The following is a 25,040-nucleotide window of genomic DNA, read 5'->3' as shown; positions in this document are numbered from 1 at the left end:
CTTTTTAAGAGTCAAGAGTAATTGGAGGACAACCTGCCCCCGTATCCTCCAAGGACATTTGATTAAAATCTGACATTTTGTTTTAAAAAACAGCTAAAAGGTCCAATAAATATACCCTTGGGGATATCTCGATCCCCACAGATGCGAGGATAAGGGTCGTAAACAATGTAACCTGTCAATAATTTTTATAATATATTTTATAATGAAAAAAGGGTCTTGTGTAACATCTCAGAAACGGCTAAGGATATTAAGTTGAAACTTTTAGGGAAAGTTGAGTGGGGGGGGGATGTGTGAAGTAAATAAAAGACACTATGTTCATCTATAGTGCCTCGTATGAAAGGACTGGTTGTGTAAACTTAGGACAGGGCTCATTTGATTGGAAATTGAATGTTCTAGGGCCCTTTTTAAGAAAGAAAAAGAATTGGAGCGAAACCATTCCTCGTTTATGACCTTAATCCTAACCACCCACTTACCCTCTTAAGGCGTCTTATGAAATTTCGGGATTGACATTTTGTTAAAACTGGTCAATAGGACCGGTAAATATGCCTTTGAAAATATTAACCTCACAGGTCCTGGGGCAAGGGCCGCAAACAATGTAAATTGGCAATTGTCTAAGCATATGTTTCGTAATGGAAAAGGGAGGGGGGGGGGGGCTTTGCTATATCTCTGGGACGGCTAAGGGTATTCAGTTAAAATTTTGAGGGGAATGTTGAACTAAATCAAATTAGAACGAATAGAAAGTATTATAAATAGGAGTTTAGTTACTGCCCTCTCCCTCCTGCCAATAGGTCTTCTAAGGACTATTGTGTCATTCGCGCTTTACTGAAAGCAAAATATATCTTAAACTTTTTTTTCATGATTATAACACTGAAAACTAAATTTGTTAAACAAAATCTTGAATTGCTGAGACTTCAAGGTTATCACTACGCATTGATCGTTCAGTTGATTTTAATCAGTTTATTCCAGTAATCTTGATTATTGTAGTGATTTATTTTATTTTTAGTCAATATTTTTAAAAAAATTAAACCACACTGTTCAAAATACATATAGTTTTCATCAAAACACAAATGAAGGAATAGCCTTTAGAAGGCATAGTGGTGGGGGGGGGGAGGGGATTGTAGACAAACTCCTCTTTGTAGTAGTTTCTGTTAGTTTTAGGTTTGACTTGATCATTTCAATATTTACTCTTTTTCGGATTTTTGTTTCGTTATTATCAGCATCTGTTATGTTTATGTATGATATGACTATTTATTTTAATTTTTGTTCGTTTTGGGTATCATTTATTCTGTGGCAGTAATTTCTTGTCGCATTAAGTTTGAATTATTATAGGACTTTATTTATTTTCGTCTTAAGTTTTAAAATGGTTCTTTAATTTTTCCTTAAAAAATTTCTTTTTCGAAATTAATGTTACACATTAATTTTAATTAATGTGTAAGAAATACGTAGATTACTGTAAAGTCGGTATCTGCATTTATTTTGCGCCTCTGGATTCAACTTAATTTGTTACAAAAGGAATAGCGTTAGTTGTTCAGAATTCTCAAAATATAGGGAGATATTATGATTCAGTTTTTTTAAGCTAGATATGTTTTTCATAAACGGCGAAGCTGTAATTTTATTCATTTTAAGTGTCAAATCCGCTCTTTATTTGCGTCGGAAAGACTTGTTTAAAAAATTAATTTGTAATGGATAAAGGATAATATATGTTAAAAAGCTATTTGCGATTCCTTTTTCTCAAGTGAAGGAAGAGAAACGAACAGAGAGCGAGGAAGAGGGGGGGGGAGGGTTTATTTTACTCAAATATTACCCTAATTTATAACTTTTATGCCATAGATATTGCAAAGACTTGACACAAAGGCAAATTTTTGGTTGCTAATTCATCTATAATACAAGTTCTACTGGTCTCTTACCAGTGTAAGGATTTTAGGAATTTCAAGCCAACATAGATATTGCTCATTTTGCCATATATGACTTAAAAGGTAATTTAAAGGCTATACCAGACACATTGTTAACTTATATTCAACACACTTTACATGAAATAGATAATACAGGGATTTAGTAAAATTTGCAAATGAATTGAGATTCCATCTTCCTGCTACAAAATATTTAGGATATGTTGGGACGAATATGTTTTCAGTTGCGACAGGTAAGTGTTAGAAAAAAGGTGACTCCATCTGGTAAGTCAGTAAGCTTGTATCAAAATCTTACTGTGATCAAACATAAATCAAACTGAACACATTTCAGAGTCTGAAGAAGAAGAGGAAGAAGTTGGATCTCCCTCCTCGACAGCTGGTGTTGTTATCAGTTCTGGGAACGAGGCTTCAAAAGGCAGTGTTTCTAAAGTTGCTCTGGCCCTTCGGAAAAGAAATCTTTTTCTAGAGATGGAATGTGACGTTTTAAGAAAGCAACTGGACAGTTTTTTTGAAAATGGTCCGAAGCAGAATGTTGTTTGCATGAAGTTGCAGGTATTTCTTCTCAGTTTTGGTAGCATTTCATTTTCTGTCTTTAGACCCCTGCCCCCTACCTTTAGTCTCAAGGTTCCCTCAGTCCAAATTTTGGCCTGAAGTATTTTTTTTTGCATGCTGAATTTCTATCCCAAAGAAAAATTCAACGCTAATAGATTTAACCCGAGAGGAAAAATTCCAGTTTTACATTAACTTCAAATACTGCATGAGTTGTATCACAGGGGGTAAAGTGTCAGTGAGAGTGTTATGCATGGTAAAAGCAAGTGATTTACAAAATACAATAGAAACTTAAAGAAAGCGAATTTTCTTTCTTCTATTTGTAATGCAAAAATTAGATTTTGCTCTTTACTTAAAATTATTGCATAGAATAATGTAACACTTATTGCATAGGTAGTTTTTGGCTCTTCAATTCTACAGAATATATTACAGTGTTATGAAACAATATCCGTCTTTTTTTAATTTAAACCATAGATTTATTACCTGAATACTGACTAAATAACATAGAAAGAGCATGGCAATGCGCAAGCAGGTGTACAACCACCACATATTCGATTGGCAGCAATGGTAGAATTGGTCAGTAACTAATGAGATGGATACGACGTTTTTCGTTAAATATACATTTATATTATATTTTGCGCTTGTTTTCTTGTGGCTAAACATTGTGTTTTAATCTTTTATTGGGGGGTGCAAAAAATCAACCTCTTAATGGTTCCTTGATTGATTCTTGAAAATATTCTCCCTATTTAAATACCGTTCTCTCGGTGGACGGGCTCCTACAGAATGACAGGAAAAATCCATTTTCCCACCTTTCTGCGCTTATGGACTTGGAATGCAGATAAATGGAAAGCGCAAATAATGGACATGGGGTGGAAGCTCCTGTGTAGCAATGAAAATATAGGCTATAGTTGAGGAGTAGAAGCCGTGACTTGTTTAAACTTGTTTGTTCCTTTTCATATGTGTTGGGAAATTAGACAACTCCAGAGACAAATGTTATTCACACGAAGCAACGACAAGACAATCCTCCAGAAATGACCTAGTGTCCAGCTTTGCTTTTATTTTACTTTCATCTAGAGATAAGGGAGATTTTCATACCGCTGTGGTTTGCTTCAATTGGCTACGTAAGTAGGCTAGTGACCTCGCCTACAGAGCCTGAATGTGGTTGTTGCTGCAAAATTTAGTAGTTAATGGTAACTTGACTCTTCCTAAAGAAACGTATTTCCAATGCTGTGGATTGGGCGTAACATGTAGGGGCACATAATCCTTTGGGAAAGCTGAGACAGGACCACCTAAGGTAGAGCACGCGTTGATATTCACCTGCAAAGCCGTTTTTCTTGTCTCATTGTTGCAACTTATGAGGACAGGAACGCAAGATCGTGGTGAACCTTCCGAAAACATCTGTCATTGGAGCCTTTATTTAATTCTCCGAATTACAGGATAAGCGTTTAAATCTCAGGTTCTCTCGACTACGTCGATGAAAAACTCTTCAAATCAACCACCATTCTACACGCGACTTCTACACGTGACTTTAACGTCTGCCATAAGGTATGGTTTCTTAGTAACATTACTGATTATGGGGGGTCAGAATCTTTTGATCTGCCTCTCTTGACCAGTTTTTTTATTTTGAGTCCCACCTTGCCTCGGATTCATCATTATTTCTAACAGACAGTCATGACGTTTTTAAATGGAATGCTCGTGCTTATTTGAAAGTGACAATATTGTTGTTTTAACCTATGAACCTTTATATTACTCCAACAATGAAATATAAGTGACTTATCATTCGGACCTGGCCCTCTAGCACGAGAGAACTTTGGTGATTCTTTGATTTTAGAACCTATTACCCTCCGTCTCGATGATAAGTAAAGAAAAGTAAGTAAGTATGACAGCACTAGACCCTTAATGTCCAAACCGGCGGTGCTGATCTCCGTTTCGTGGCCCTTCAGCCAGGAAATGATCTCTCTTAACAGATCTTGCATTAAGATTATTAGTAATTAATATCGTTTTCTTTTAGCGGTGGAGCAATTCTGCCAGTGTAAGATTAATGGGATCAAAATAAGGGTTTGAGGGTAAGATATAGCAACAATGGAATACCGTTATAGCCACTTAGGTCAAAGATTCCTGGGGGTTTTCGATTGCTGTTTTCTATATTTGCATCAAATATATCTGTATTTTTTACATTAGCATCAACTACGCTACCTCTGAGAAGCTATTTGGTATCATCTAAATATTAAAAGACCTAGAGTCACGAAGGATGTCGCAAAAAAAAGTTTCTAAAGAGTATATAATTTTTTATATATATAAAATTATCAATCATAATTGGCCTCTTTGTCTGAATAGGATCTAGAAATGAGAAACTCCAAGCTATTACAAGACATTCAACATCTCCGTGAGTCTATGTCGGTTTCAAATGAAGAAGGTTTGAAGTCCCTAATGAATCAATTTTCTGCTATGCAAGAGGAACTTGAAAGGCGTCGTGATGAAGTTTTGCAATTACGTCTTGATTTAAGCAATGGAGACTTGGCCAAACCTATAGCTGGTAAAAGCAGGTCTGATGCTGATGACTGGAAAGAGGTATACATGGCACAAAAAGCTTCTTTGCATCATATGGAAGAACATCACAAGGTATGCTATTTATGGAATTTTGTCATATGAGTCATGTTTCCAAGTTGGCCTTTGAATAGTCGCTGGCCACAATTTCTAATTAGTAAGAAGGAAAATAATCTCAAGCTGTATTGGCTTGTTGAGAAGCCAGACTGATTAAGTACATAAAAGAACATCGCGAGAACTTAAAAATAGTATTTTTAGCTAGTTAAGATGTTGATGTGCCAATCAATTGGCAAAAAATTGGTCGTTTTCTTGTTTTGTTACATATTTTAAAGAATATCCTTCTGAAGGGTAAATTCAAGGGTCAATCACGGCATTTTCTCCAAAATCTCTTATAATTTAAAAGGTGGACTTTGATTTGGTCTTTGAAGGGTCAATTTGCATGCATTTTTCTAATTAGCCGAAACTACTTTCCAATTTTAGCATACAGTAGGATCCAATTATTTGCATAATATTTTGGTAATGGTGAAATGAATAATTAGAATTGGAATCGGGAATAATAAAAAGTTCTAGAATTTTTTATGAATCACGGTCAAAATAAAGAAAAATTTTCAATTCCTAATCCGGCTCCCTCATCATACTTTTGTTTTTAAAAACAATTGGATTTCCATTTTCTAATTTTTCTATTGAATGCTCGCTAATTGCTGATTGATTGCGAATGAGGGCTTATATCATGACAATTTTGTGTTTTTTTGTAGTTTTGTCTTTGTGTAAGAGAAACTAAGTATTGACAAAAATTGGAAAATAAGAAAAAATCAACTGAAAACTAGACTAGTAAAGTGCAGAGAAACACAATATTTTACCTACATAACCAGCAAGGCCCCCTCGCTGCTAACAAAAGAGACAAGTTTAAAACAAAACTAGAGCTAAAAAAAGAAACCAGAGACAACGTATATTTGAAAGAAGAAAATCACGAGAAATAAGCGACAATAATCAAGAAAAAAAGTGGAAGAATTTATTTTGATAAAAGTGTGATTATGCTATTTGCTGACCTAATTAAGTTCTGAATTTGACTTAAGAAGTTCAATTGTGATTTTGGACTTTTTTTCGTCGTTCTTAGTCTCCTTTTTGTTCAAAATTCTTTTATTTTGATTTAACCCTCCTTTCGCTTTGTTCTCCTTATTGTCTACTTTTAAAATACGCACTGCCCTATTTCGGTTTACTGCAAGAAGTGGCAAAGGTTTGACCTTTGGGTTCTTTTTTAGAAAATCTGGAGCTGCGGCGGGGTTGGTGAATATGACGTTACGTTTTGGGAAGCTATGTACATTTTATCTTTCTGAAAATTATTGTCTTAAAGTCCTATGTCCTACCTGTTTTTCCTTGTTTTTTTAAGTTGGTTCATTGCTAATCAGCATGACTTTAGGTTTCATTAGTGTTGGATCTTTTAAAGTGCGCTGTCATATTTATTCCTTGTTTAGAAGTTGAGAGAGTTTAATTATTATATCCCCCAAGCATTTTGATTAGGTATTGTAAATCAAACTTTTTTTTTTACTTTGAAGGATAACTGGATAACCTATTACTTCATTTGTCTAAGTTCCTTTTTTAATTTTCTATGGGATAGATATTGAAGTTCATTTTCAATGATTACCTATTCAGGTAATCATTCTCATTCTCACTCTCACCTCATTCTCACCTATTAGAAAAAAACTCAAATAAAAGTTTTATGACATTAAAACTTAAAACGGACATGAAACGTTTCTTATATGAGACCGGCTGCCACCTCTTCAGCCCCCGATAGTACCATTAGTTATGATTGGGTAAAATACTATCACCCATGGGGAAAAATCAAGTAATAACGCATCCATGACATTTTGTCTTGGAAAAAAAACAACAAAAAAATTTTGTATTTTTGTTGATAAGGACTTGAAACTTCTGCAACAGGATTTTCTGATATTCTGAATCTGATGGTGTAGTTTTCAGCAAGATCACTCCTTATTTGGGGTGTTTTACCCCCTTTTACGAAAATTAGTCAACTTTTTCAGGCTTTTAACTTTTGGTGTTAAACTTTAAGCTGAAGAAACTGACATATTTCAAACCACCATTAAAATTTAATTCTTTCGATCTATGTATCATTGTTATAACTCCCTTTTTGGGGGTTGCGGGTACTATTAGCACGATTTTTTTTTCTTACCTTCATACTATTTGAGCTCGTGTGCTTTAACCTTATTTGTAAATCTGTTTCGTAAAAATTTGGGAGAGAAAAATACAGTTTTGCCATGATCTAGGACATATTTTTTGATACAATATATTCCAGAGTGTGCTTCTGACGGTCTCTACACTTATTTGATTCTGCACCCCCTAATTTTACATTATTATCGAACAGTTTGTGGTAACGAACAGTAAGTAAGGAGTGATGCGGCTCAATAGTAACCGAAACTCTAAGAAACAGAGTCTTGATAACAATAGATACATAAAAACAATAGAATTTTTATGCTTATTCAAAATATGTAAAATTCATCAAATTTAATGGTACCCATCAAAGTTAAGAGCCTGAGAAAATTTGCCCAATTCTTGAAAAAGGGGGTAAAAACCCCAAAAACATCAAGTGATCTTAATGAAAATCACTATCAGATTCAGTATACCAGAGAACCCTGCTGTAGAGGTCTCAAGCTCATATGTACAAAAATGTGGAATTTTGTATTTTCCTGCCAGAAGAAAGATCAGAGATGTGTGTTTTTTTTTTTTTTTTTTTTTTTCAGGGGTGGTCATATCGAACCAGTGATCGTAGAAGATTGGGAGAGGGCTCATTTGATCGGAAATTAAAAGTTTTAGTGCCCTTTGTAAGTGCCCAAAAATATTGGAGGGCATCTAGCCCCGCTCTCACGCCCATATTTTCCCCAGAGCCACTTGATCAAAATTGTGAGATAACCATTTTGTTCAGCATAGTCGTAAACCTACTTACTATGTCTTTGAGGATGACTTAACCCCCCACAGTCCCCGGAGGAAGGGCTTCAAGCTATGAACTTGGCCCATTGTTTACATATATAGTATTGTTTTCAGGGGTGTGGGGATTTTTATAGTGGGGGGGGGGGCCTGGGAGTTACGTGGGAGGATCTTTCCATGGAGAAATTGTTCATCGGGGAAGGGAATTTTCCATGGAGGGGGACCGGATTTTCCAGCATTATTTAAAAACGATCAGAAATTAAATAAAACAAACAAGTTTTTTAACTGAAAGTAAGGAACAACATTACAACTTAAAACGAACAGAAATTATTACGTATAGTTCAGTTCAGTTCAGTTCAATATGGGTTTTAATTCAAAAAAAAATGTGCATTGATGCACGTTTGGGCCCGTAATAATTGCACACTCTAAATACAGCGTGGCCTCCTGTCCTCTCCAATTTTGACCCCGAACCGCCATCAAATAACAATAATCTTAACACAACTTTTCCTCCGCTCACATCCCTTGAAGTATCAAACTAAAATATGATAATTAATAATAATATCGAAAAATTCTAAACATAATAATAATAAAATAAATCTAGTAAATAAATATTTAATCTTTTAGATATTTTTTCACATTCTTTTTAAAGGAGCCGAGATACCTATATGACTTCAGCTCTTGCGGAAGTGCATTCCACTCTGTAGGACACGCAATTCTAGGAGAAAATTCCGACCTAGCTGTCGGAGTCGGGGGTATATAAATGTCTGATGAAGATCGTGTATTTAAACTATGGATTTGTGATGCTAGTGTGAATAAGCCCTCTCGTCAATACCTCGGTCTTTACTGCTAAGTTTTCTTTAGTACTTTTAAAAGAGCCATTTATTCTAATTAAACGGCCTTTGTGATTCAGGTTTCATTCTTAAAGAATTGGGACAAAACTCGAACTTTAGCGTAAAGAGTAAAGTATTGACGAGGGGGTTTCCCTCATATACGTAATAATTTTGTTCGTTTTAAATTTTAATATTGCTCCTTACTTTCAGTTGAAAAAAATTATTTTTGTTTGTATAATAATGTACTAAATATCTAAATATGGACAAGTAATCTTGGGTATTTACATTTGCTTGTCTTCTTTTCTTAATTTATATAAAAAAAACAATAAAATTATACTACTACTACTACTAACAACTCACTGCAGCATCAGGCCGCCGGAGGCCAACACAGCTACGCACGCTCCTCCTCCACCCCAATCTATTCAAAGACTCCCTATTTATACCCTTCCAAGAAGTTCCCATTTCCCTTAAATCTTTCCATACGACATCCCTCCGCCCCGTTTGGTGACAATCCGCTTTTTGTTTGGCCTTAATGCTTGGCCGATAAGGACAATCGTTGGCAATCGATCATCCTTCATCCGCAGAATATGTCCTAGCTGTCTAATCCTTTCTCTTTTCCACATTTTTCGTACAGCTTGCTGTTAGAAATACGGTCAGTCAGTCGGGTACCTAAAACCATCCGTAGGCAATTTCTCTGGAAAAAACATCTAACAACTCCTCTTTGGTTTTTTGGAGCGCCCACGCTTCAGAACTATACTTGACTGTTGCCATCGTTGTAGCGTCCAATATTCTAATCTTGGTTCGCAGACTTCTCTTCCTATTCTTCCAAACTGTTTTTACTATAATAAAATTATAATTGAGCTAATAGTTTTTATTTCTTTCCTTTTAAACGTTTGAAACACTAGTTTCTGGATTTAAACACTAAATTTAACCATTGAATTACACCCAGATATTAACTGTAAAGATAAAACTTGGTTAGTTTTAGCAGTGAAATTGAAACTGAATTCTGTACACTCATTATCATTATAATCGGACTGCAAACTAAAATTCATTAATTTTCATATATTAATTCTCGTTTATAACTAATTAACTATTCAATAATTAATATATAGGCCCATTAAAAAAGGTAGGTGTCCAATATATTATTTAAGAAACGAGCTCGCCCTGCAAGTAGGCCTACGACTGCGCATCTTCATCGATAAACAAATGTTTTGGTATGATGCTCCCTTTATGACTTATTTCACGTCAGGTTTGAAGAAAACTGCTACATAAACTGATTATGTGCGTTCATAGTGGGAACCCTTTGAGCCAAGTCTTGGGTGTGGTCACTATAACACGTCATTACCAGCTACCTTTTTTTTGTCCAGATCAATGCTAGTTTCAATGGCAACGAAAGGCATTAGCCTACTTGCCTTGGTAAAAGTGGAAATCGGCGATTTTTTGCTAAATTGGTTAAGTTACTTTGCTAGGTGACCAAGGCCGTATCCAGAATTTTGGTTCGGGGGAGGGAGGTACAAAAGAACTTTTAAAAACGCATCAAAATTATATAATATGTATTCTTGTTACGTTTTAACGAGTCGGATAAAAAATACGGGGTAGGAGGGATCCAAAACCGGCCCCTGGATACGGCCTTGTAGGGGATTAAATAAAGAAACAAGTTTTTCAGCTGAAAGTAAGCAACAACTTTAAACTCAAAACGAACAGGAATTATTGGGTATATGAAAGGGGTTACTCCTCCACAACACCTTGCTCTTTACGCTAAAGTTTTTTAGCACTTTTAACTAACGCTTCTTGTTGATCTAATTAAACAAACATAGTTTTTCAGGAGTCGTATTTTCAGTTATATTTCACAAGGAGTTATTGACCTTAAATGTACATAAATATATACATTGAGGATAGTATTTTGATTGGCTGAATATTGTCTGCAATCTTAACGTTCGTTAGATCTAGTATTATTAAATATGAAAAATTGCTATAGGACAGATAAAACCTTGGTATTTTTGTCTACCAAAAAAACATTTTTTCGAGATCACAACTATGTCTCGCTTGTATGTGTTAATGGGGCAGGGAAGGGGCGTAGACCCCCCCCTCTCACAACTTGAAGACTTACGATTTTCTTCAATAACTATGTTTTTTCATGGATTTTTGCCCTTTGTTTTACAACTGAAATCATGCGTTCCCTTCGAAACAAGTCCTCATGTATGTGCCTGATGCATCCAGCTTTTCTTTAATATTGGTGATAAATACTTCGAATTATTTTTAGATGAGATTAATAGAGTTTAAATGCTGCTAAATCTGTTTTCTAACACGAACAAAACTGCTTTTATCTAGTATGTCAACCGCTACTGCATATCAAAGTAAACTGAAACAAATTTCATTTTATATCGTTCATGTTGGATATTTTACAACACTTTGTACTTAATGCATATAAAATAGTTTTATGCAGTTGACCAGTTTTATATAAAATGATTAAAAATTACTTCTCCCTACTTTGAATTGTGGTCCTATTAGGATAGGGACCATAAGGTGGGATCAAGGATTGGGGAATTAAATATCGTCCCGTCGCTGTTTGACGGGATGTGGTGTTGAACTAATGATTAGTTTCCCTATACCAGGAAATGGTATATTGGATAAATCATACTAAAAGCATTTGATTTTTCAGATCAAAGTCAAAAGATGAATCTTTGTTTTTTATTTCCTTAATATGTCCAATCCCTTATATTGTTAATCTTGGTCTCAGGGCTCTTTTAATTGAGTTTTGTCTAATTTAATTCTTGGAATTCAGCTTTGACTGAAAAATAGAATTAATGCTATGACTTTATGTCAAGTTAATTTCTTTTCGTATTTAGATGAATACGCCAGTTCTGCAGAATGATATTTTCTTTGTTATGTGACTGGAGGTGGGGGGGGGGGATTTGAATGTTTATCACCCATTCTGGTCAAATACTCTTGACTAGACTATAAATTAATCCATCTAAATTTTTGAAATTATCCGGAACACTTCAAAGCAGTGGTTCCTACCATCATCTAGCTTTGAACAGTTTTAAGTTTACAGCCCTTTCTCGACCCTTCCTCTTTTCGCTTTGGAAAAGAGTATGAAATGTTTGCTGAAATACTATTTAAATATGCATCGTATAATATAGTGATTTAGAAATCCTCTCTAAAAATCGTCCCACCTATTTTTCCTTGGGGCCCCAGAATAGCACACTCCCTCAGTTTTCCTCCTTTAACGCAACATCAAACGGCTATAAGTCCAATGATTGATCTTAATTTAGCAAAACAGAAGAAGAATCGCTGCCCGAAAAAATATTACCTAATTCTGTGACGTCAACACGCTTATTCTCCGAACCAACGGTAATGTCATTCGGCAAGTTGTCAAATCAGATAGTCAGAATGCTCGCAGAAACTTAATTGTTTATTCTTTGGAAAATTCGAATTGTCAATGCTGAAACTCTCTAATCTGGTTATTATCAAACGGTAACAGTAAAGTGAAATTTATAATTTTCAAGGTTGAAAAGCAGCGCTGGGAGCAGGAAGAAGAAAGGCTAAGGGACATCATTGCAAGACAACAAAAAGAAATTGAAGAGTCCATGCCCAACAAGCAAGAATCATTCACTATAGAGGAAGATTATGCGTATCTGCTTCAAGAAAGTGTTAGTTTGAAAGATAAGCTTGACAGCGTAAGTTGTCACTTCAGTTCCTTGATATACTTCTCTCTTAGCATCAACATGCATGTTCTGGTTTGGGCCCGCTTAAATTTTTATGATTAAGGGGGGTGAAAACCTGAGGAAATTCTTCGAGGAGGTTTTTTTTTAAGACACGGGTTTGTTATTTTTGTGATTTTTTATTGTTTTTTGCCTGAAAGTTTATTTTCTCGAATAATGAAAAACGCACTTCTTTTATTAGTTTTTTATGGAGGCTAATAAGCTGATATCCTATGAAATTAATTCTAGAGCTCAGGCTTCGGGCATTTGCCCTAAGTTCACTTATGGAAGGATCTGAATTCTTCTAATACTTCATTCGTTAAACAGTTGCTTTTAAGTATTGGCATTACTGATGTCTAAGGTCCTCTCTTCTTGTATGCATTGCTTTCTGCCAATTTCATTTCTTCATTCCAAGTAATTTCTGCTGAAATTCTTCCTTGAGGGCAGCCCTTAGTCTTGGAGGTCATTTTCAGTCATTTCCTTTTACAGTTTTTTTCCTTATATGGAGGCTAATAAACTAATATCTTCCGAAAACAGTTAGTTTTTATTCTGGCACCTGTCTGTTGTAAGTTTGAAACCTAAAATATACAGAAAGCATAACGAATAATGAAGTCAACTTAGACTGGGTATAAATCCGGTTTAGTGGAAACAGACATGTAGCTTTGATTTCATAGCTATCCATTTCAAGGCTTTTTTATGCATTTTTTACTTTGTACATTTTATACTTACTTTAAATGTGAAAGAGAGAGCAAAAGGAATATTACGATTATTAGTAATGTATATCTTGGTGGTCGTGCCTTTTTTCCTACGTTTGTCTTTCTTTTGAATTCGAGATGAGGGCTATTTTTCGAAGAAAAAAAAAGTCTAAAAGAATAAAACGAGGTATTGAATTTATAATTCAATCTAAAATTGAATATATAATTCAGTCTAAAATTGAATTACATTTTTAAATTTTAAAATAAAAATAGAGCGTTGTTGCTGTCCCTCATAGAGACTGGGAGGCTGGCTATCATTTACTTGAAAACTAAATAGAGCACTTCAGCGGAAAGCTTTATTTAGCCAGTTTGTTTTTTCTACTTATTTGGAAGTAATTAATTTAAAAGTTTGAGCACGGTAAAAAAAATAAAGGCTTCTTAGAAACGGTATAAAATTAAATAAAGGGCTTAAATTTAAAGTTTAGTTTAGCCAATCATCGTTTCTACGAATTTGAAAGCAATGGATTTAAAAGCAAGAACATAAATAAGTATGTAAATGAAAATTAAACACTTAAATTGAAATTTCTGATCAGCCAATTGTTTTGTTCTTTCATATTTGAAAGTAATGGATTTAGAAGTAAGAATAAGGTAAAACTAAATCAATTTTCGCAATTTTTTTTGTATAACAATTAAGTTCAGTGTTCTAAAACCGTCCAAAAGTCTAAGGATTCATTTTTGCTTTACTGAAAACTCGTCATGAGCTTTATAGACATTTATAATTATTTACGAGAATTTATTACACATTAGTCTAACAAAACTAAATTTATTCCTACAAATATGCTGATTCTGAAAAAAAGACTTGTTTAATTTTTAATTAAGTGTATTTAATTTTTAATTTTATAAAAAACTGAAAATGAAAAAAATATCAATAAAGGGCAAATGACATTTTAGTCTTAGGAGATCGGAGAGGGATGAAGGGGTGGCAATGCCCCTTAATTGAAATTTTGTGTTGATACTTGGTTTTGGCGGAGGACAGTGGAAATTATCTCAGCATCCTTATGCCCTTATTCATTTGATTATGATGGTTTTGTTTTCATATTGAAAAAGGTCTTTGGAGGGTGTAAAGTGGGAGGCTTTGGATAGATTGGGATGGAGGAACGTGCATAGCTGTGTTTGGCCTCAGGCAGCTTGTTGCTGCAATGATTTGTGTTAGCAGTAGTAGTACTAGTAGTTTCAAAAAGGAATGTTGAAAAGAAGACCATAACCGAACTCTTTTATGAAAACACTGTAATACGAAAAATAAGTTGCTGGGTTAACCATAATCTCATAAAAAAATAACAAAGGGAAAATAAATTACACTTGACCAGAATCTAAAAAAAATCACCTTAGTTTAAAATAATTATTCATATTACTTCCGTAGCCTAGAGGCTTCTGTAACAAACACGTGAATTAAAAAAGATATATTGGGCGCGCCATAACAAGCTGTATAGCCTAAAATTGTTTCATCTTTAACTATCTTTTCCTGGGGTTTTCCTTACTCTGACAAAATTAAAAAAGAGCATTGCATAATTGCAAAATATAACTAACAGCTATATTAGATATATCCAGTTTGAGGTCAAAGCTTCCCTGGTGAAAACTGTGTGTATGTGTCAGGGGGGGGGGGATCTGGTGTTTGGTAAGAAGTGTGGGTTCATCATCTTGTATTTTTATTTATTTGTATATTCTACCCTAAAATATGCTTTACACTTTGGAACATTTCATATTCGAAACAAACATGCCGCATTTAAGTATCTTAATATTCGAGTATTGCTGCAGTCTCTTTTACTACTTACTGTCTAAGCTCCGCTCACTGGGGTATTTGGCCCTTGTTACGGGTCCTCGTTTCACTCCGGTTGGTGCTACAGCATTTGACCCTTTCGGATAGCCTCCGGTTCTTTCATTAAAAATAGGCACCACTGGACATTTAAACATCTCTTATTTCTTACCCATTTAATTGCAGGCCCTAGCGCATATTGAGAAGTTGAAGAAAAAATTTAGTTTGACTAGAATGCCTGAAATACCTGAAACGTCCTCATCAAACTTGTTAAATGGTTCTCCAATCGTCAAGAAAGGGTTTCAACCTCAGGGTATATTGAAGTATAATAGTCCTGACGCAGAGAAGTTAGTAGAAGTGATTGTCTGCAGTAAGTAGTAGCTTTTAGCTTTTGTGTCAGGCATGTTGAAGCTATGGCTCGCGGGCCGCTATTTTGTATTTATGGCCACTATGGATATTTAGATATGAACCGCTCGATTTGAATTAGAGACAGTCGAATTGAAAAAGCTTTTCATTCAAATCAGTTTATTGTCTAAGACCATCCATAGATTGGGTTGGCCCCCAACCCCCCCATTGCACTTCCTGGCTGAAGGGCCAAGAAACGGAGATCCGCACCGCCTGTTGGGACTGTAAAGTCCAATGCCGTATTATTTACCTTACCATCCATAGATTCACTAACTCCCTCCTCTCTTCTTCAGCGCTATAAGAGAAAGTTGGAAAGAAACACGTTCATATTTTCTGAACAAAAAAAAAACTGGATAAAAACAAACAAAGCAGAATGGAAACAGAAAACAAAGCAAATAAAAACCAAAATTGGGAGAATTAAAAAGCCTTAAAAAAAACAAATAAACCGGAAAACTATTCAAAATAACAATCCGATAAAATAAAAATTAGCAGAATTAAAAATTGAAAAGCCAAAAATCCTAATTTCGAAATTTAGTCACTCACAATATCTACGATAGCAAAAAAAAAAAAAAAAAAAAAAAAAAAAAAAAAGAAGCTACTCGCACAATACTAGATTGGCGACTGAACTGATAAAAATTCTTCCGTTTGCTAGGTAAGTGAATCCAACTAGTTAGCTCGGGAAATGCTACGTCAGATTTTGTCTAATTATAATTAGTGCTTCTTTTGGCTCTTTTGGATTCTTTCGACTTTTAAATGCTGCGTAGACACATTGGAAACCTTGCTGTAAATGAGTGCTAAATTTGGTTTATAATAGTTTAAATTTGGCGTTTTTTTTTTGGTGACACCCTTTATAATCAGTTTGGTGTTTGTCTTTTTGTGCGTGCATTGAATTTTGTGACTGAAAAATTAGCTAAATTATTCAAGCTAAAAATCAGAAAATGTGCCAAATGATTTTGGATCTATGGGGATGGATAAGGGCTTGCCAAGCCAGCTCTTAGGTTTCAGCAATATTTTTACTATTTTTTTTTCTACAGTTCAAACATTGAATCCCAGTACAATTCGTTGTCAGTCTTAATTATGTAACTTGTATGTATTATTGATCAATACATTGATTATTGTCTCCCACACTTGTGTTTTGTTGACTTTTTTTAGAATCCAAGATGGCATACTCCATATGGTAATCTTTAATGCATTCTCTAAAGTATTCCCTGTCCTTAAAAGTAAGCAAAAATCCATCTTAGACGAATTTTTTCTACAAACTAAATAGCCATGTAAAAATAATGTATGTACTTATGTAATTTTCTTTGTTGTTAGCTTTGTTCCATTTGGTGTCTGAATCTAAGTGTTTATCAGTCGATTTGCCATTGAACAGTTCTTTTGTTGTGGTCGTTATGAATGTTCCCGCTCTGTTTTGTCGTTAGGTTATTTTGCCTCTTTCGACTCTCTCTCTCTCTCCCTCTCTCTCTCTCTATCTCTCTCTCTTTGTTTCTCGCTCTCTTTATTTTTTGCCACTCTCTCTCTATCTCTTTACTTTTTCTCTCTATCTCTTTACTTAGTTCCTTTCTCTCTTTACTTTTTCTCTCTCATTCTCTTTACTTTTGTCTCTCTTCACTTCTTGTACCTTTCTCCCTTTACTTTTTGTCTCTTGTCATTTTAACTTCTTATAATTACAAATTTACAGAAGTTTTAACAATTTAGCTTTGAATTTTGCTGTTCTTTTCTTTGTTAGAGTTCACTCCAAACGTAGCCCAAAACTGCGTCCAAGGGACCGCTGCATATCTCATCTTCATGGCTCTGCGCTATGGTGACATGGCTTCTGACGAAACCGGAGTGAAAAAGATCAGTAACTCAGCCATAACTCACATTAAGAGAATAGTGAAAGAGAAACAATTTGATCGGGATTTGTGTGTACTATGGTTGGCAAATACTGCTAGGTATTTATAACTAGTTTCCTACTTTTTTTTATATATATATTATAAGATTCGTCCCGCTATCAATTACAATTTGAGAATTTGAAGGTGGCAGTTAGAAAACAGTCTGTAAAAGCTTTTAAACTACAGATTTGGACGATAATTCTCCAAAGACAACAATGCTTCATAAGACTAGGAGTTTCACTGAACTTGTGATTTTCCTTAGTAAAGAACGTGGTAACTAGACAGCCATCAAGTCTAGATTTTTTTTTTTTATTATCTTTTCTGTGTACATTAGTTTTCTTAAGTATGCTGTTGTTTTCTTGTGCTGTTCATAATCATGAAGAGATAAATCAAGAAAATTTATAAGATAAATAATGAAGAGATTAAGGGTGTTTCGATACTGAGCTATGGCAGTTGGTTATGTCAAGTCTATTGCGATTCTGACAAGGTCCAAACGTCGAATTTTGCTTCTTTGTCTTTAAGGAATTCTCAGTGTCAGGCAAAATTTTCAGAAGAACATAAATGAAGTCCTTTTCAGACAACCTATGACATCCTTTATCAAAAATGTTAAAATCTATGAGCGAAACTCTCAGCATCCATAGGTGACCATGGGCCGTCTCTACTCAATGACAGGAGTTACGGAAAGTCGACTAGATTTCAAGGTTAAAATGATTAGAGTAGCTGGGACTACGGAGTGTTATATCAAATACTTCACGTTGACTGTAGTTCAACTATAGTCAGCTAAATCCCAAGGTCCGAACACACTCTAATGAATCGTAAAGAGTTTATTATACGATATAGTGTTATGGTGTACGGTATGTTTAAAAAAAAAGCTTACCTAGATTGAAACTCAATTTAAATCATAAATAAAAAGGAAAAAAAATCCTGATAGTGTAAAATAGTCCCACAACTCTGTTTTCTGGAATACCTTTATTATTTGAAATTACGAGTAAGAGAGACGTGATGTGGCACAGCTAAATGCTGTTTTTTTAATGAAAGACCAAAGTCCCTTTAAAACAAAATTAGTTTTAATTTTTAGGTTTAAAATGACAAAAACATATACATAGTAGTTATTATAAATCAAAAACTGACAATTTTTTTTTTAAATACGAGAACCCCTGTGAAATCCTTTGACAGACAGGAAAACAGTACAGCTTTTCAAGGATGTTATTAAACTTCCTGAAATTTCAATCTCTTGAATTGACTTATTGACAATTCTGGTATTCAAAGCAATGTGCATTATTCAACAGGTTAGATAAGGTTTTTCAATGATTTAATTGATGCTCTTTGTGTGTTAATTGCTAAAATGTACCATTTATTTGAAGTCGAGGAATCAATCAACCTTAATTAATAGTATGATAGCTGTACCTTACCCAGAAAATATCTAAAACTACTAGCAAAATTAGGAGTATTTGCTGTTATATTTTGTAACTTATCTACTATCTAAAAGCAACAGCAATTTAATTTTAAGAGTTATGTTCGATGCGATAATTCTTGTAAAATCGGAACAGCAGTATAAAGAGTTGAGGTTAATATTGCCATAATACCGTTATTGAGATTATGACCGGGTTTAGAATATCACCTTATTTGAAGCTCAGGACAAGAGCATTTTGGTTGCATGTTCATTCCAATCAACATATTAAATTTAATAAATTAAAAGCTATGAACAAGGTCTAATTAGACTTGTTTGTGAAATAATAATTTTAGCCCAATTATATTTTATAAAAGGTGAATCGGATGGAAATTCACAGAATGTGTAATGATATGTGAATGTTATAATAGAGTTAATAGCATCTTGTAACTCCAAATAATCTTAAAAGGATGGGTGTCTGTAATCCTATATTGCTGCTTGTTATTGATTTCCTACGTCCCTGGCACCAGCATGTTAATGTCCTCTTTACTTGTCATCTCGATACTGGCTGGGACGAAATAACTTGAGAACCCCCTCAAGGCACGGTATTGTCCATTCTACTTTTCCATGCGACAATTAACTACGTCATGGACAACATGGATGCCCGATTCAAATACATTGACGACCCTTGTGCGCTTCTCAATTTCTCAGTAGTAAAACCCAAGCTATGCCCCAATTCAGCTCGGGTCATTTAGCAAAATTAAAAGATGAATTTGGCTCAGATAGTTAGCTGATCAGTGAAAGCAAAACTAAAATTGTAATATTTAATCTGCTAAAACGAGATAATGTTTTTCCAGTTCTGTGGTTTCACTTGTTCCATCAGCGGCTCTTCTGAATGTTAATTTCGGCACTGATTGCTCCTTTAGATTTAGTGTCCAAGGGCTAAATCAGAAAGCCATCTATGCACTTAATTCTTTGATCTCTGTGCACCGCTTGGGCTTTCCGGCAAGTCAGCTGAAAGCAGTACCTATAACATGTATACGTTCCCTATTAAAATATGTATGTCCTATATGAGGGCCTCAAGTTCAGAAATTGAATATTTAAGTGATGATATAGAAGGAGTCCAGAAAAATAGTTTAATTCCTCCTTGGAGAAAAATTCTTTTCATTTCAAGTGTGCTCTTTAAAGATTGAAACCATCAGAAATCACCGCTTTCTGTTGATAATTCGATTTGGTCAATTTCTCTGTGCTAGTTCCAAGCACTGAAATCCTTCTGCCCCCTGCTGCCAACTTAGTAATTAACACCAGGAAGAAGAACAAATTAGTGCCAGTACGTTTAAGAAATAACCAATTAACAATTCATTCGGGCCGTTTTTATTAGTGCCTTTGATAAAATAGCTTAGGACTAGGAATGTAACAAAGTACTATTTAGTTTGCGGCATTTGCCGTCAAGTATTACGAAAGCTCTTTTGAAATAAATGATTCTGATAATATGTAATTGTCATAGGTTTCTTCACTGCATAACGCAATATGGCTGTCCTGATTCCATTTACAAAGGAACTAATACAAAAAAGCAGTCAAAAATGTGTCTAAGAAATTACGACATGTCATCCTACAATAAACCACTGGAAGATCTTGTGAATTTCATATACTCAGTAAGTTTGTCTTTTTTTCTTCTCTCTAACTCAGAGACAGTCTCACAGAAAGTCTCTCTCTCTCTCACACACTCACTCACACTCTTTCTCCTTTTGGGAAAAATCTCGTTTCAAACAAATTTCTTTGAGGTTTACTATTTTGCAAGCCAAGAGTTAGTAAATTATAATTTAGTCTAATTTTTCTCCTTTCCTGAAATGGAGCTTTTATAACCCTCCTTGAAATTTTATGATTCTTTCTGTTTTTATGGGATTTCCTGAAATGTTCATATTAATGGCTTTAAAAGACATTCCATATACTCTGTATCTTTTTTATTCATAACATTGAATCCGTCTTTCCTGTGGAAGTAATTACACAGGGATGAAAATCGCTAAACCGGGCGGCTGTAGAAATAAATGAAAGTGTTGCTTGTGGAAAATTTTCAGTCTAAACATAATTGGGTATTTTTTTTAGGAAATTTCTTGGTTAAAAAAAATGAATAAGTAAAAAAATAAGCAAACTGGTCCACTTAATTTGGGATAGATAAGTTTACTTCTACCAAGATATATTGCTGCACTTGTGTCACAGTAAACAGCTAAATCAGGTGACGACTGTCAACATCGTTCACGATGTTTAACCAGGATGGGTTAAAATGATGCGAAATTAAAGGCCAGGAAATAGACCTGGTGGACATTGAAATAATTTTGATAGAAGTTTCAGATTCGTTTTTAGACTTACTGACTAATGTCAAAAATATTAGTGATGCACTGAATTAATTTGCGTGATGTTACTGAATTAATTAAAATGAAAGGCTCCCAAAACTCAAAATGTTTATGTTCTGAGTTACAAAATGCTTTGGAGTTATGTTTGCTCTTTTGTATCGGAAGCGCTACCCCATTGTAGTTGAGGAACATAGGTGACCTAGAGGCCTTTCAATCAAAATTGGTGTTTTTGCCCCTTAGTTCCTTATTCTTGAGCAGTTGACTCACTTGGTTGACTTAATGCTTCTACTGGGGGTCCAGCATAGAAAGAGTTGCAACTCTTTGCCTACAGCGTGAAGCATACCTCGTCAGCATGATAATTACATTCCATCTTTAACAAATAGACTTCTAGAAGCATGAAGTCTAGTTTCGCCGTAAGCATGACCTAGAAGCTTCCAGGCTGTAAACTTTCGAGCATATTCTCTGGAAATTATGAATTGCGTACATTCTTGCATAATCAACGGAAAAATTGGATCAGATTATGGTAAAGGGATAAACGCACACAAGCGCTACCTGAGAGTTTCTTATATCTTGCCTCTAATTCTGAAATTATATATGAAATGCCCAGATTATCCGCAAGAACTTGGCGTTTTATGGAAGTTCGTAAATAAAGAAAAAATGTACAAAATTAAAAAAAGTTTATCTTGGTTTTGTTTAGATTGCTATTGTAAAGAGAAGGAAAAAGAGCTGAAGCACCGAGAACAGAAAAGTCACAAAAAATGAAGAAAAACTGTACCTCTGTCCCTCTATTATAGTTTCATCAGTTTGCAACACTTTATATATGATCAATCTGGGCTTTTTTTCTAGTATTATAATTTTTTTCTAATATTTTTCCATTGACGCTAACTCACAAGTAAAATTATTACAACGGAGGAGAGTAGCAGTATCACAATTGTAGGGGAGGAATTTACGCTCATCTACATTAAGCAAAAGGCCAATATCAGAACAAGAAGTAGAAAAAGTAAAAAAAAAGGTATATGGTGGAGACCGTTTTTGCATTGGTTGTCCGTATATACAATGTCGGAAACATTAGTAAAACCTGGACCCAAACTCACAAGTAAAATTATTACAACGGAGGAGAGTAGCAGTAGCACAATTGTAAAGGAGAAATTCACGCTCATCTACATTAAGCAAAAGGCCAATATCAGAATAAGCAGTAGAAAAAGTAAAAAAAAAGGTATATGGTGGAGACCGTTTTTGCATTGGTTGTCCGTATATACAATGTCGGAAACATTAGCAAAACCTGAAAAGTAAGTACCATGTATCTTAGCCTTACGCGAGAAGTACGAATCTTTAAAATGGTAGGAGATGAGAGTCCTCCCTGCCTTACTGCCTTACTTCGTGGCTTTTGAGCACATTTTAGTTGACCAAACAAAGAAACTAAATCCAAAATTTAAGGAACTTTGTAACAGAAAGGTTAAATCCAGAACTAGAATGAGAAAAAAGAAACTGACTTTGGACCGTGCATCCAGTAAACCTGGCATTAGATGCTCTACTAGGTCTAGGAATTTCTTCAGCATCTACTAAAAAGGATATCTACTTTTTACTCGAAGCCATTTCCAGTTCGCTTCATAAGCATAATAAATTACTTTGTTAATGATCAGGATTTTTAAAAATTGCGTAGAACCGATAAGTTGCTTACACTCAACCAGGAATTCCCACTGAATTCTTTCATATCCATAGCCACAAGAGAATCAAATCTAATGAGAAAGCTGATACAATGGGTCAATAAGGTAGGAAAATGCATCTTCTAAGGAATGTCGACCTCAAATTTTGGATGCTGCATGAGCTGTAGCCAAAATTGTTTATCATGGCTTATTCAATCCTCTATTTAAATCTGAAGGTTGTAATATACTTTATGATAAGCTAGAAGATGGAGCATCTTACTCAATTTGAATCTTTTCAAATGGCGCATTTGCCATTCCTTCTGCTGCAGAATGTGCGATCTAGCTTAGGAAATCAACCACCTTATTTTCTTTTAGTGGAATCCAGGAATTCAAAAAACCAGATGACATACTGACTTTGTCGTCAACTGAAGATTACTTTTGTCGTCAACTAAGTAATAACCGTTACTGATAGCGTCATACTCCTCGTACTTGCAGTTATCAAGTGAAACCCAATAGGAACAGCCAATTGTCATTGGAAATTGAAAAAGGAGCAAGAGGCAAATGGATCCATTTCTGGTATCTACAGACTTTGTAATTCTGTGAAGAAAAAGATGCTCTTGATAGTGATAAACGAAACAGAGAGCATCAAGACTTTCATAGATATTAAACATAAGTAGAGGACCCCAGATAATAATTAATAGGAAAGCCGGATAGAGGTAGTTTTTCAAAAAATTTGTGACCGTACAATTGATGACTGTATAAATAATTTTTCTTTCTGTTTGATATTTCTTTTTCAGTGTTTCTTTTAGTCACAGTATAAGTATATATGAACAGTAGTGAAAAGTCCTATACTCTCCATTAAAGATTTTTAACTCATACCAATCTAGACCTCTCTTCATGACTCAGCCTTCGCGCATTCGCAATGACAAATGTGATCTACATCGAATGTCAAGGAGTAAATGAAACTTTTCCTGTGACGCAAAGGGATTTTTTTTTCAGTGCTTTAATGTGTATCACTTCTGAGGAAATTTTTCGTTGCTGTTCATATATACTTATACTGTGTATTTAGAGTTTTTTTATGAATTTATTCAGTTTAGTTTTTTTTTTGTTTTTTTTTTGTTTTTTTTTTTTGTTTTTTTTTTGACAACGGGCACTCTTGCTATCTTTTTTCGGAAACACTTTGTTTGTAGCTCAAAACCTGTATAAATAGCTCATTTTTAGATAAGGAGTTAAACATACCTTTTAGCACTGAGCACGACAACATGGTCTAACATTTGATTAAACTCCCTTTACTTTCAGAAATTTTGGAAAACAGTCAAGGAGAATTTGTCTGGAATCATCTACCCTGCTATTATATTATATGATTCCGTGTCTTTGAGCAGCACTCCTTTTACTCCAAATAGAAGAAGCAGTGGAAGATACATAGATCCCAAAGTAGCTTGGGGCACTTTGATGGACAAGCTAAATGAATTAAATCTTCTCATTAATGTTTTCGGAGTTGATCCAGAGATTACAGCACAACTATTCAAACAAGTATATTTACTTTTTTTTTCTTTTGTTTTTTACATTTTTATACACGTAACGTAGAACCTTGCTATATTGATTTTCCAAGGGTTTTATAGACGTTAAATTGTCAAAGCCTTTGGAAATTAGATTCGATTCAGACAGTTTGTAAAAGTGAATTTTTTGGGCTTATATTAAATTCGGATTTTCCTTCAATGATCCCAATAACTAGAGTTGCTTTTTAGTCGTTATTTTCTCATTTTTTTTTTTCATTTTGTTTCAGCATATATAACGTGCTTTTAAATCTCTTTAAAAATCTTAAAGATTGAAAAATGTCAGTTTTTGGAACTTCCTACTGAACATCAATGCTGTTTTATTTTTTGGAAAAATAGAAACTTGTCAGAAATTGTGAAATCAGAAACAACATGCTATAAAGCTGTAAGAGCTATTAAGAAATAATAGCTTTTAAGCTTTTGGGTGAACATTATTTTCTCCATGAACAGTGCCATTTAAGGAGCACAAAAATAATATGGTAGTGTAGAACCATCAAGGTTATACGTTATTTCGGTCTGTATACAGTTGTGTGTGATAAAATACAATGTTAAACAAACAAACATAAATTACAAACAAACAAACATGAATTTTACTTTTAAGTTCTAAGGGCGATTTTAACCCAAAGAATAATTCACTCTAATGATTCCATTGATGGTAAATCCATACATATAGTACGTAGTAAATTATGCAATTGTGCACATCTGTGAGCCTTTAGTGACTCCATATGAAAGGTTCTAGTGAGAATTTCTAAGGAATCATTGAGCAGACTTCAGTTATGTGTTGGAAAACAACCTTCAGTAGTTACAGTTTCTCACTATATAAAGAC

At 34.5% G+C, this 25,040-nt stretch overlaps 2 protein-coding genes across 2 annotated transcripts in view; both read left to right on the top strand.

Annotated features, from left to right (window-relative positions):
* The window catches only part of TM9SF3 (transmembrane 9 superfamily protein member 3), a 696,120-nt gene that overhangs the window by 176,219 nt on the left and 494,861 nt on the right, over positions 1-25,040 (top strand). The gene's annotated exons all lie outside the window — the stretch shown is intronic.
* Positions 1-25,040, top strand: part of LOC148955153 (unconventional myosin-Va-like) — a 67,289-nt gene that overhangs the window by 23,628 nt on the left and 18,621 nt on the right. The window contains exons 10-16 of the mRNA XM_089104829.1: positions 2,242-2,462; positions 4,797-5,081; positions 12,286-12,456; positions 15,175-15,358; positions 17,123-17,327; positions 20,165-20,312; positions 23,957-24,190. Coding sequence (XP_088960955.1) covers positions 2,242-2,462; positions 4,797-5,081; positions 12,286-12,456; positions 15,175-15,358; positions 17,123-17,327; positions 20,165-20,312; positions 23,957-24,190 — 1,448 coding nt within the window. The remainder of the gene's footprint in view (positions 1-2,241; positions 2,463-4,796; positions 5,082-12,285; positions 12,457-15,174; positions 15,359-17,122; positions 17,328-20,164; positions 20,313-23,956; positions 24,191-25,040) is intronic.

This window comes from Artemia sp. Qi Xiang Cuo, chromosome 2, assembly GCF_049724085.1.
Source record: "Artemia sp. Qi Xiang Cuo chromosome 2, ASM4972408v1, whole genome shotgun sequence".
Taxonomy (NCBI): domain Eukaryota; kingdom Metazoa; phylum Arthropoda; class Branchiopoda; order Anostraca; family Artemiidae; genus Artemia; species Artemia sp. Qi Xiang Cuo.
The sequence above is the reverse complement of the archived record's forward strand: the minus strand, read 5'-3'. Positions and strand labels throughout refer to the sequence as shown.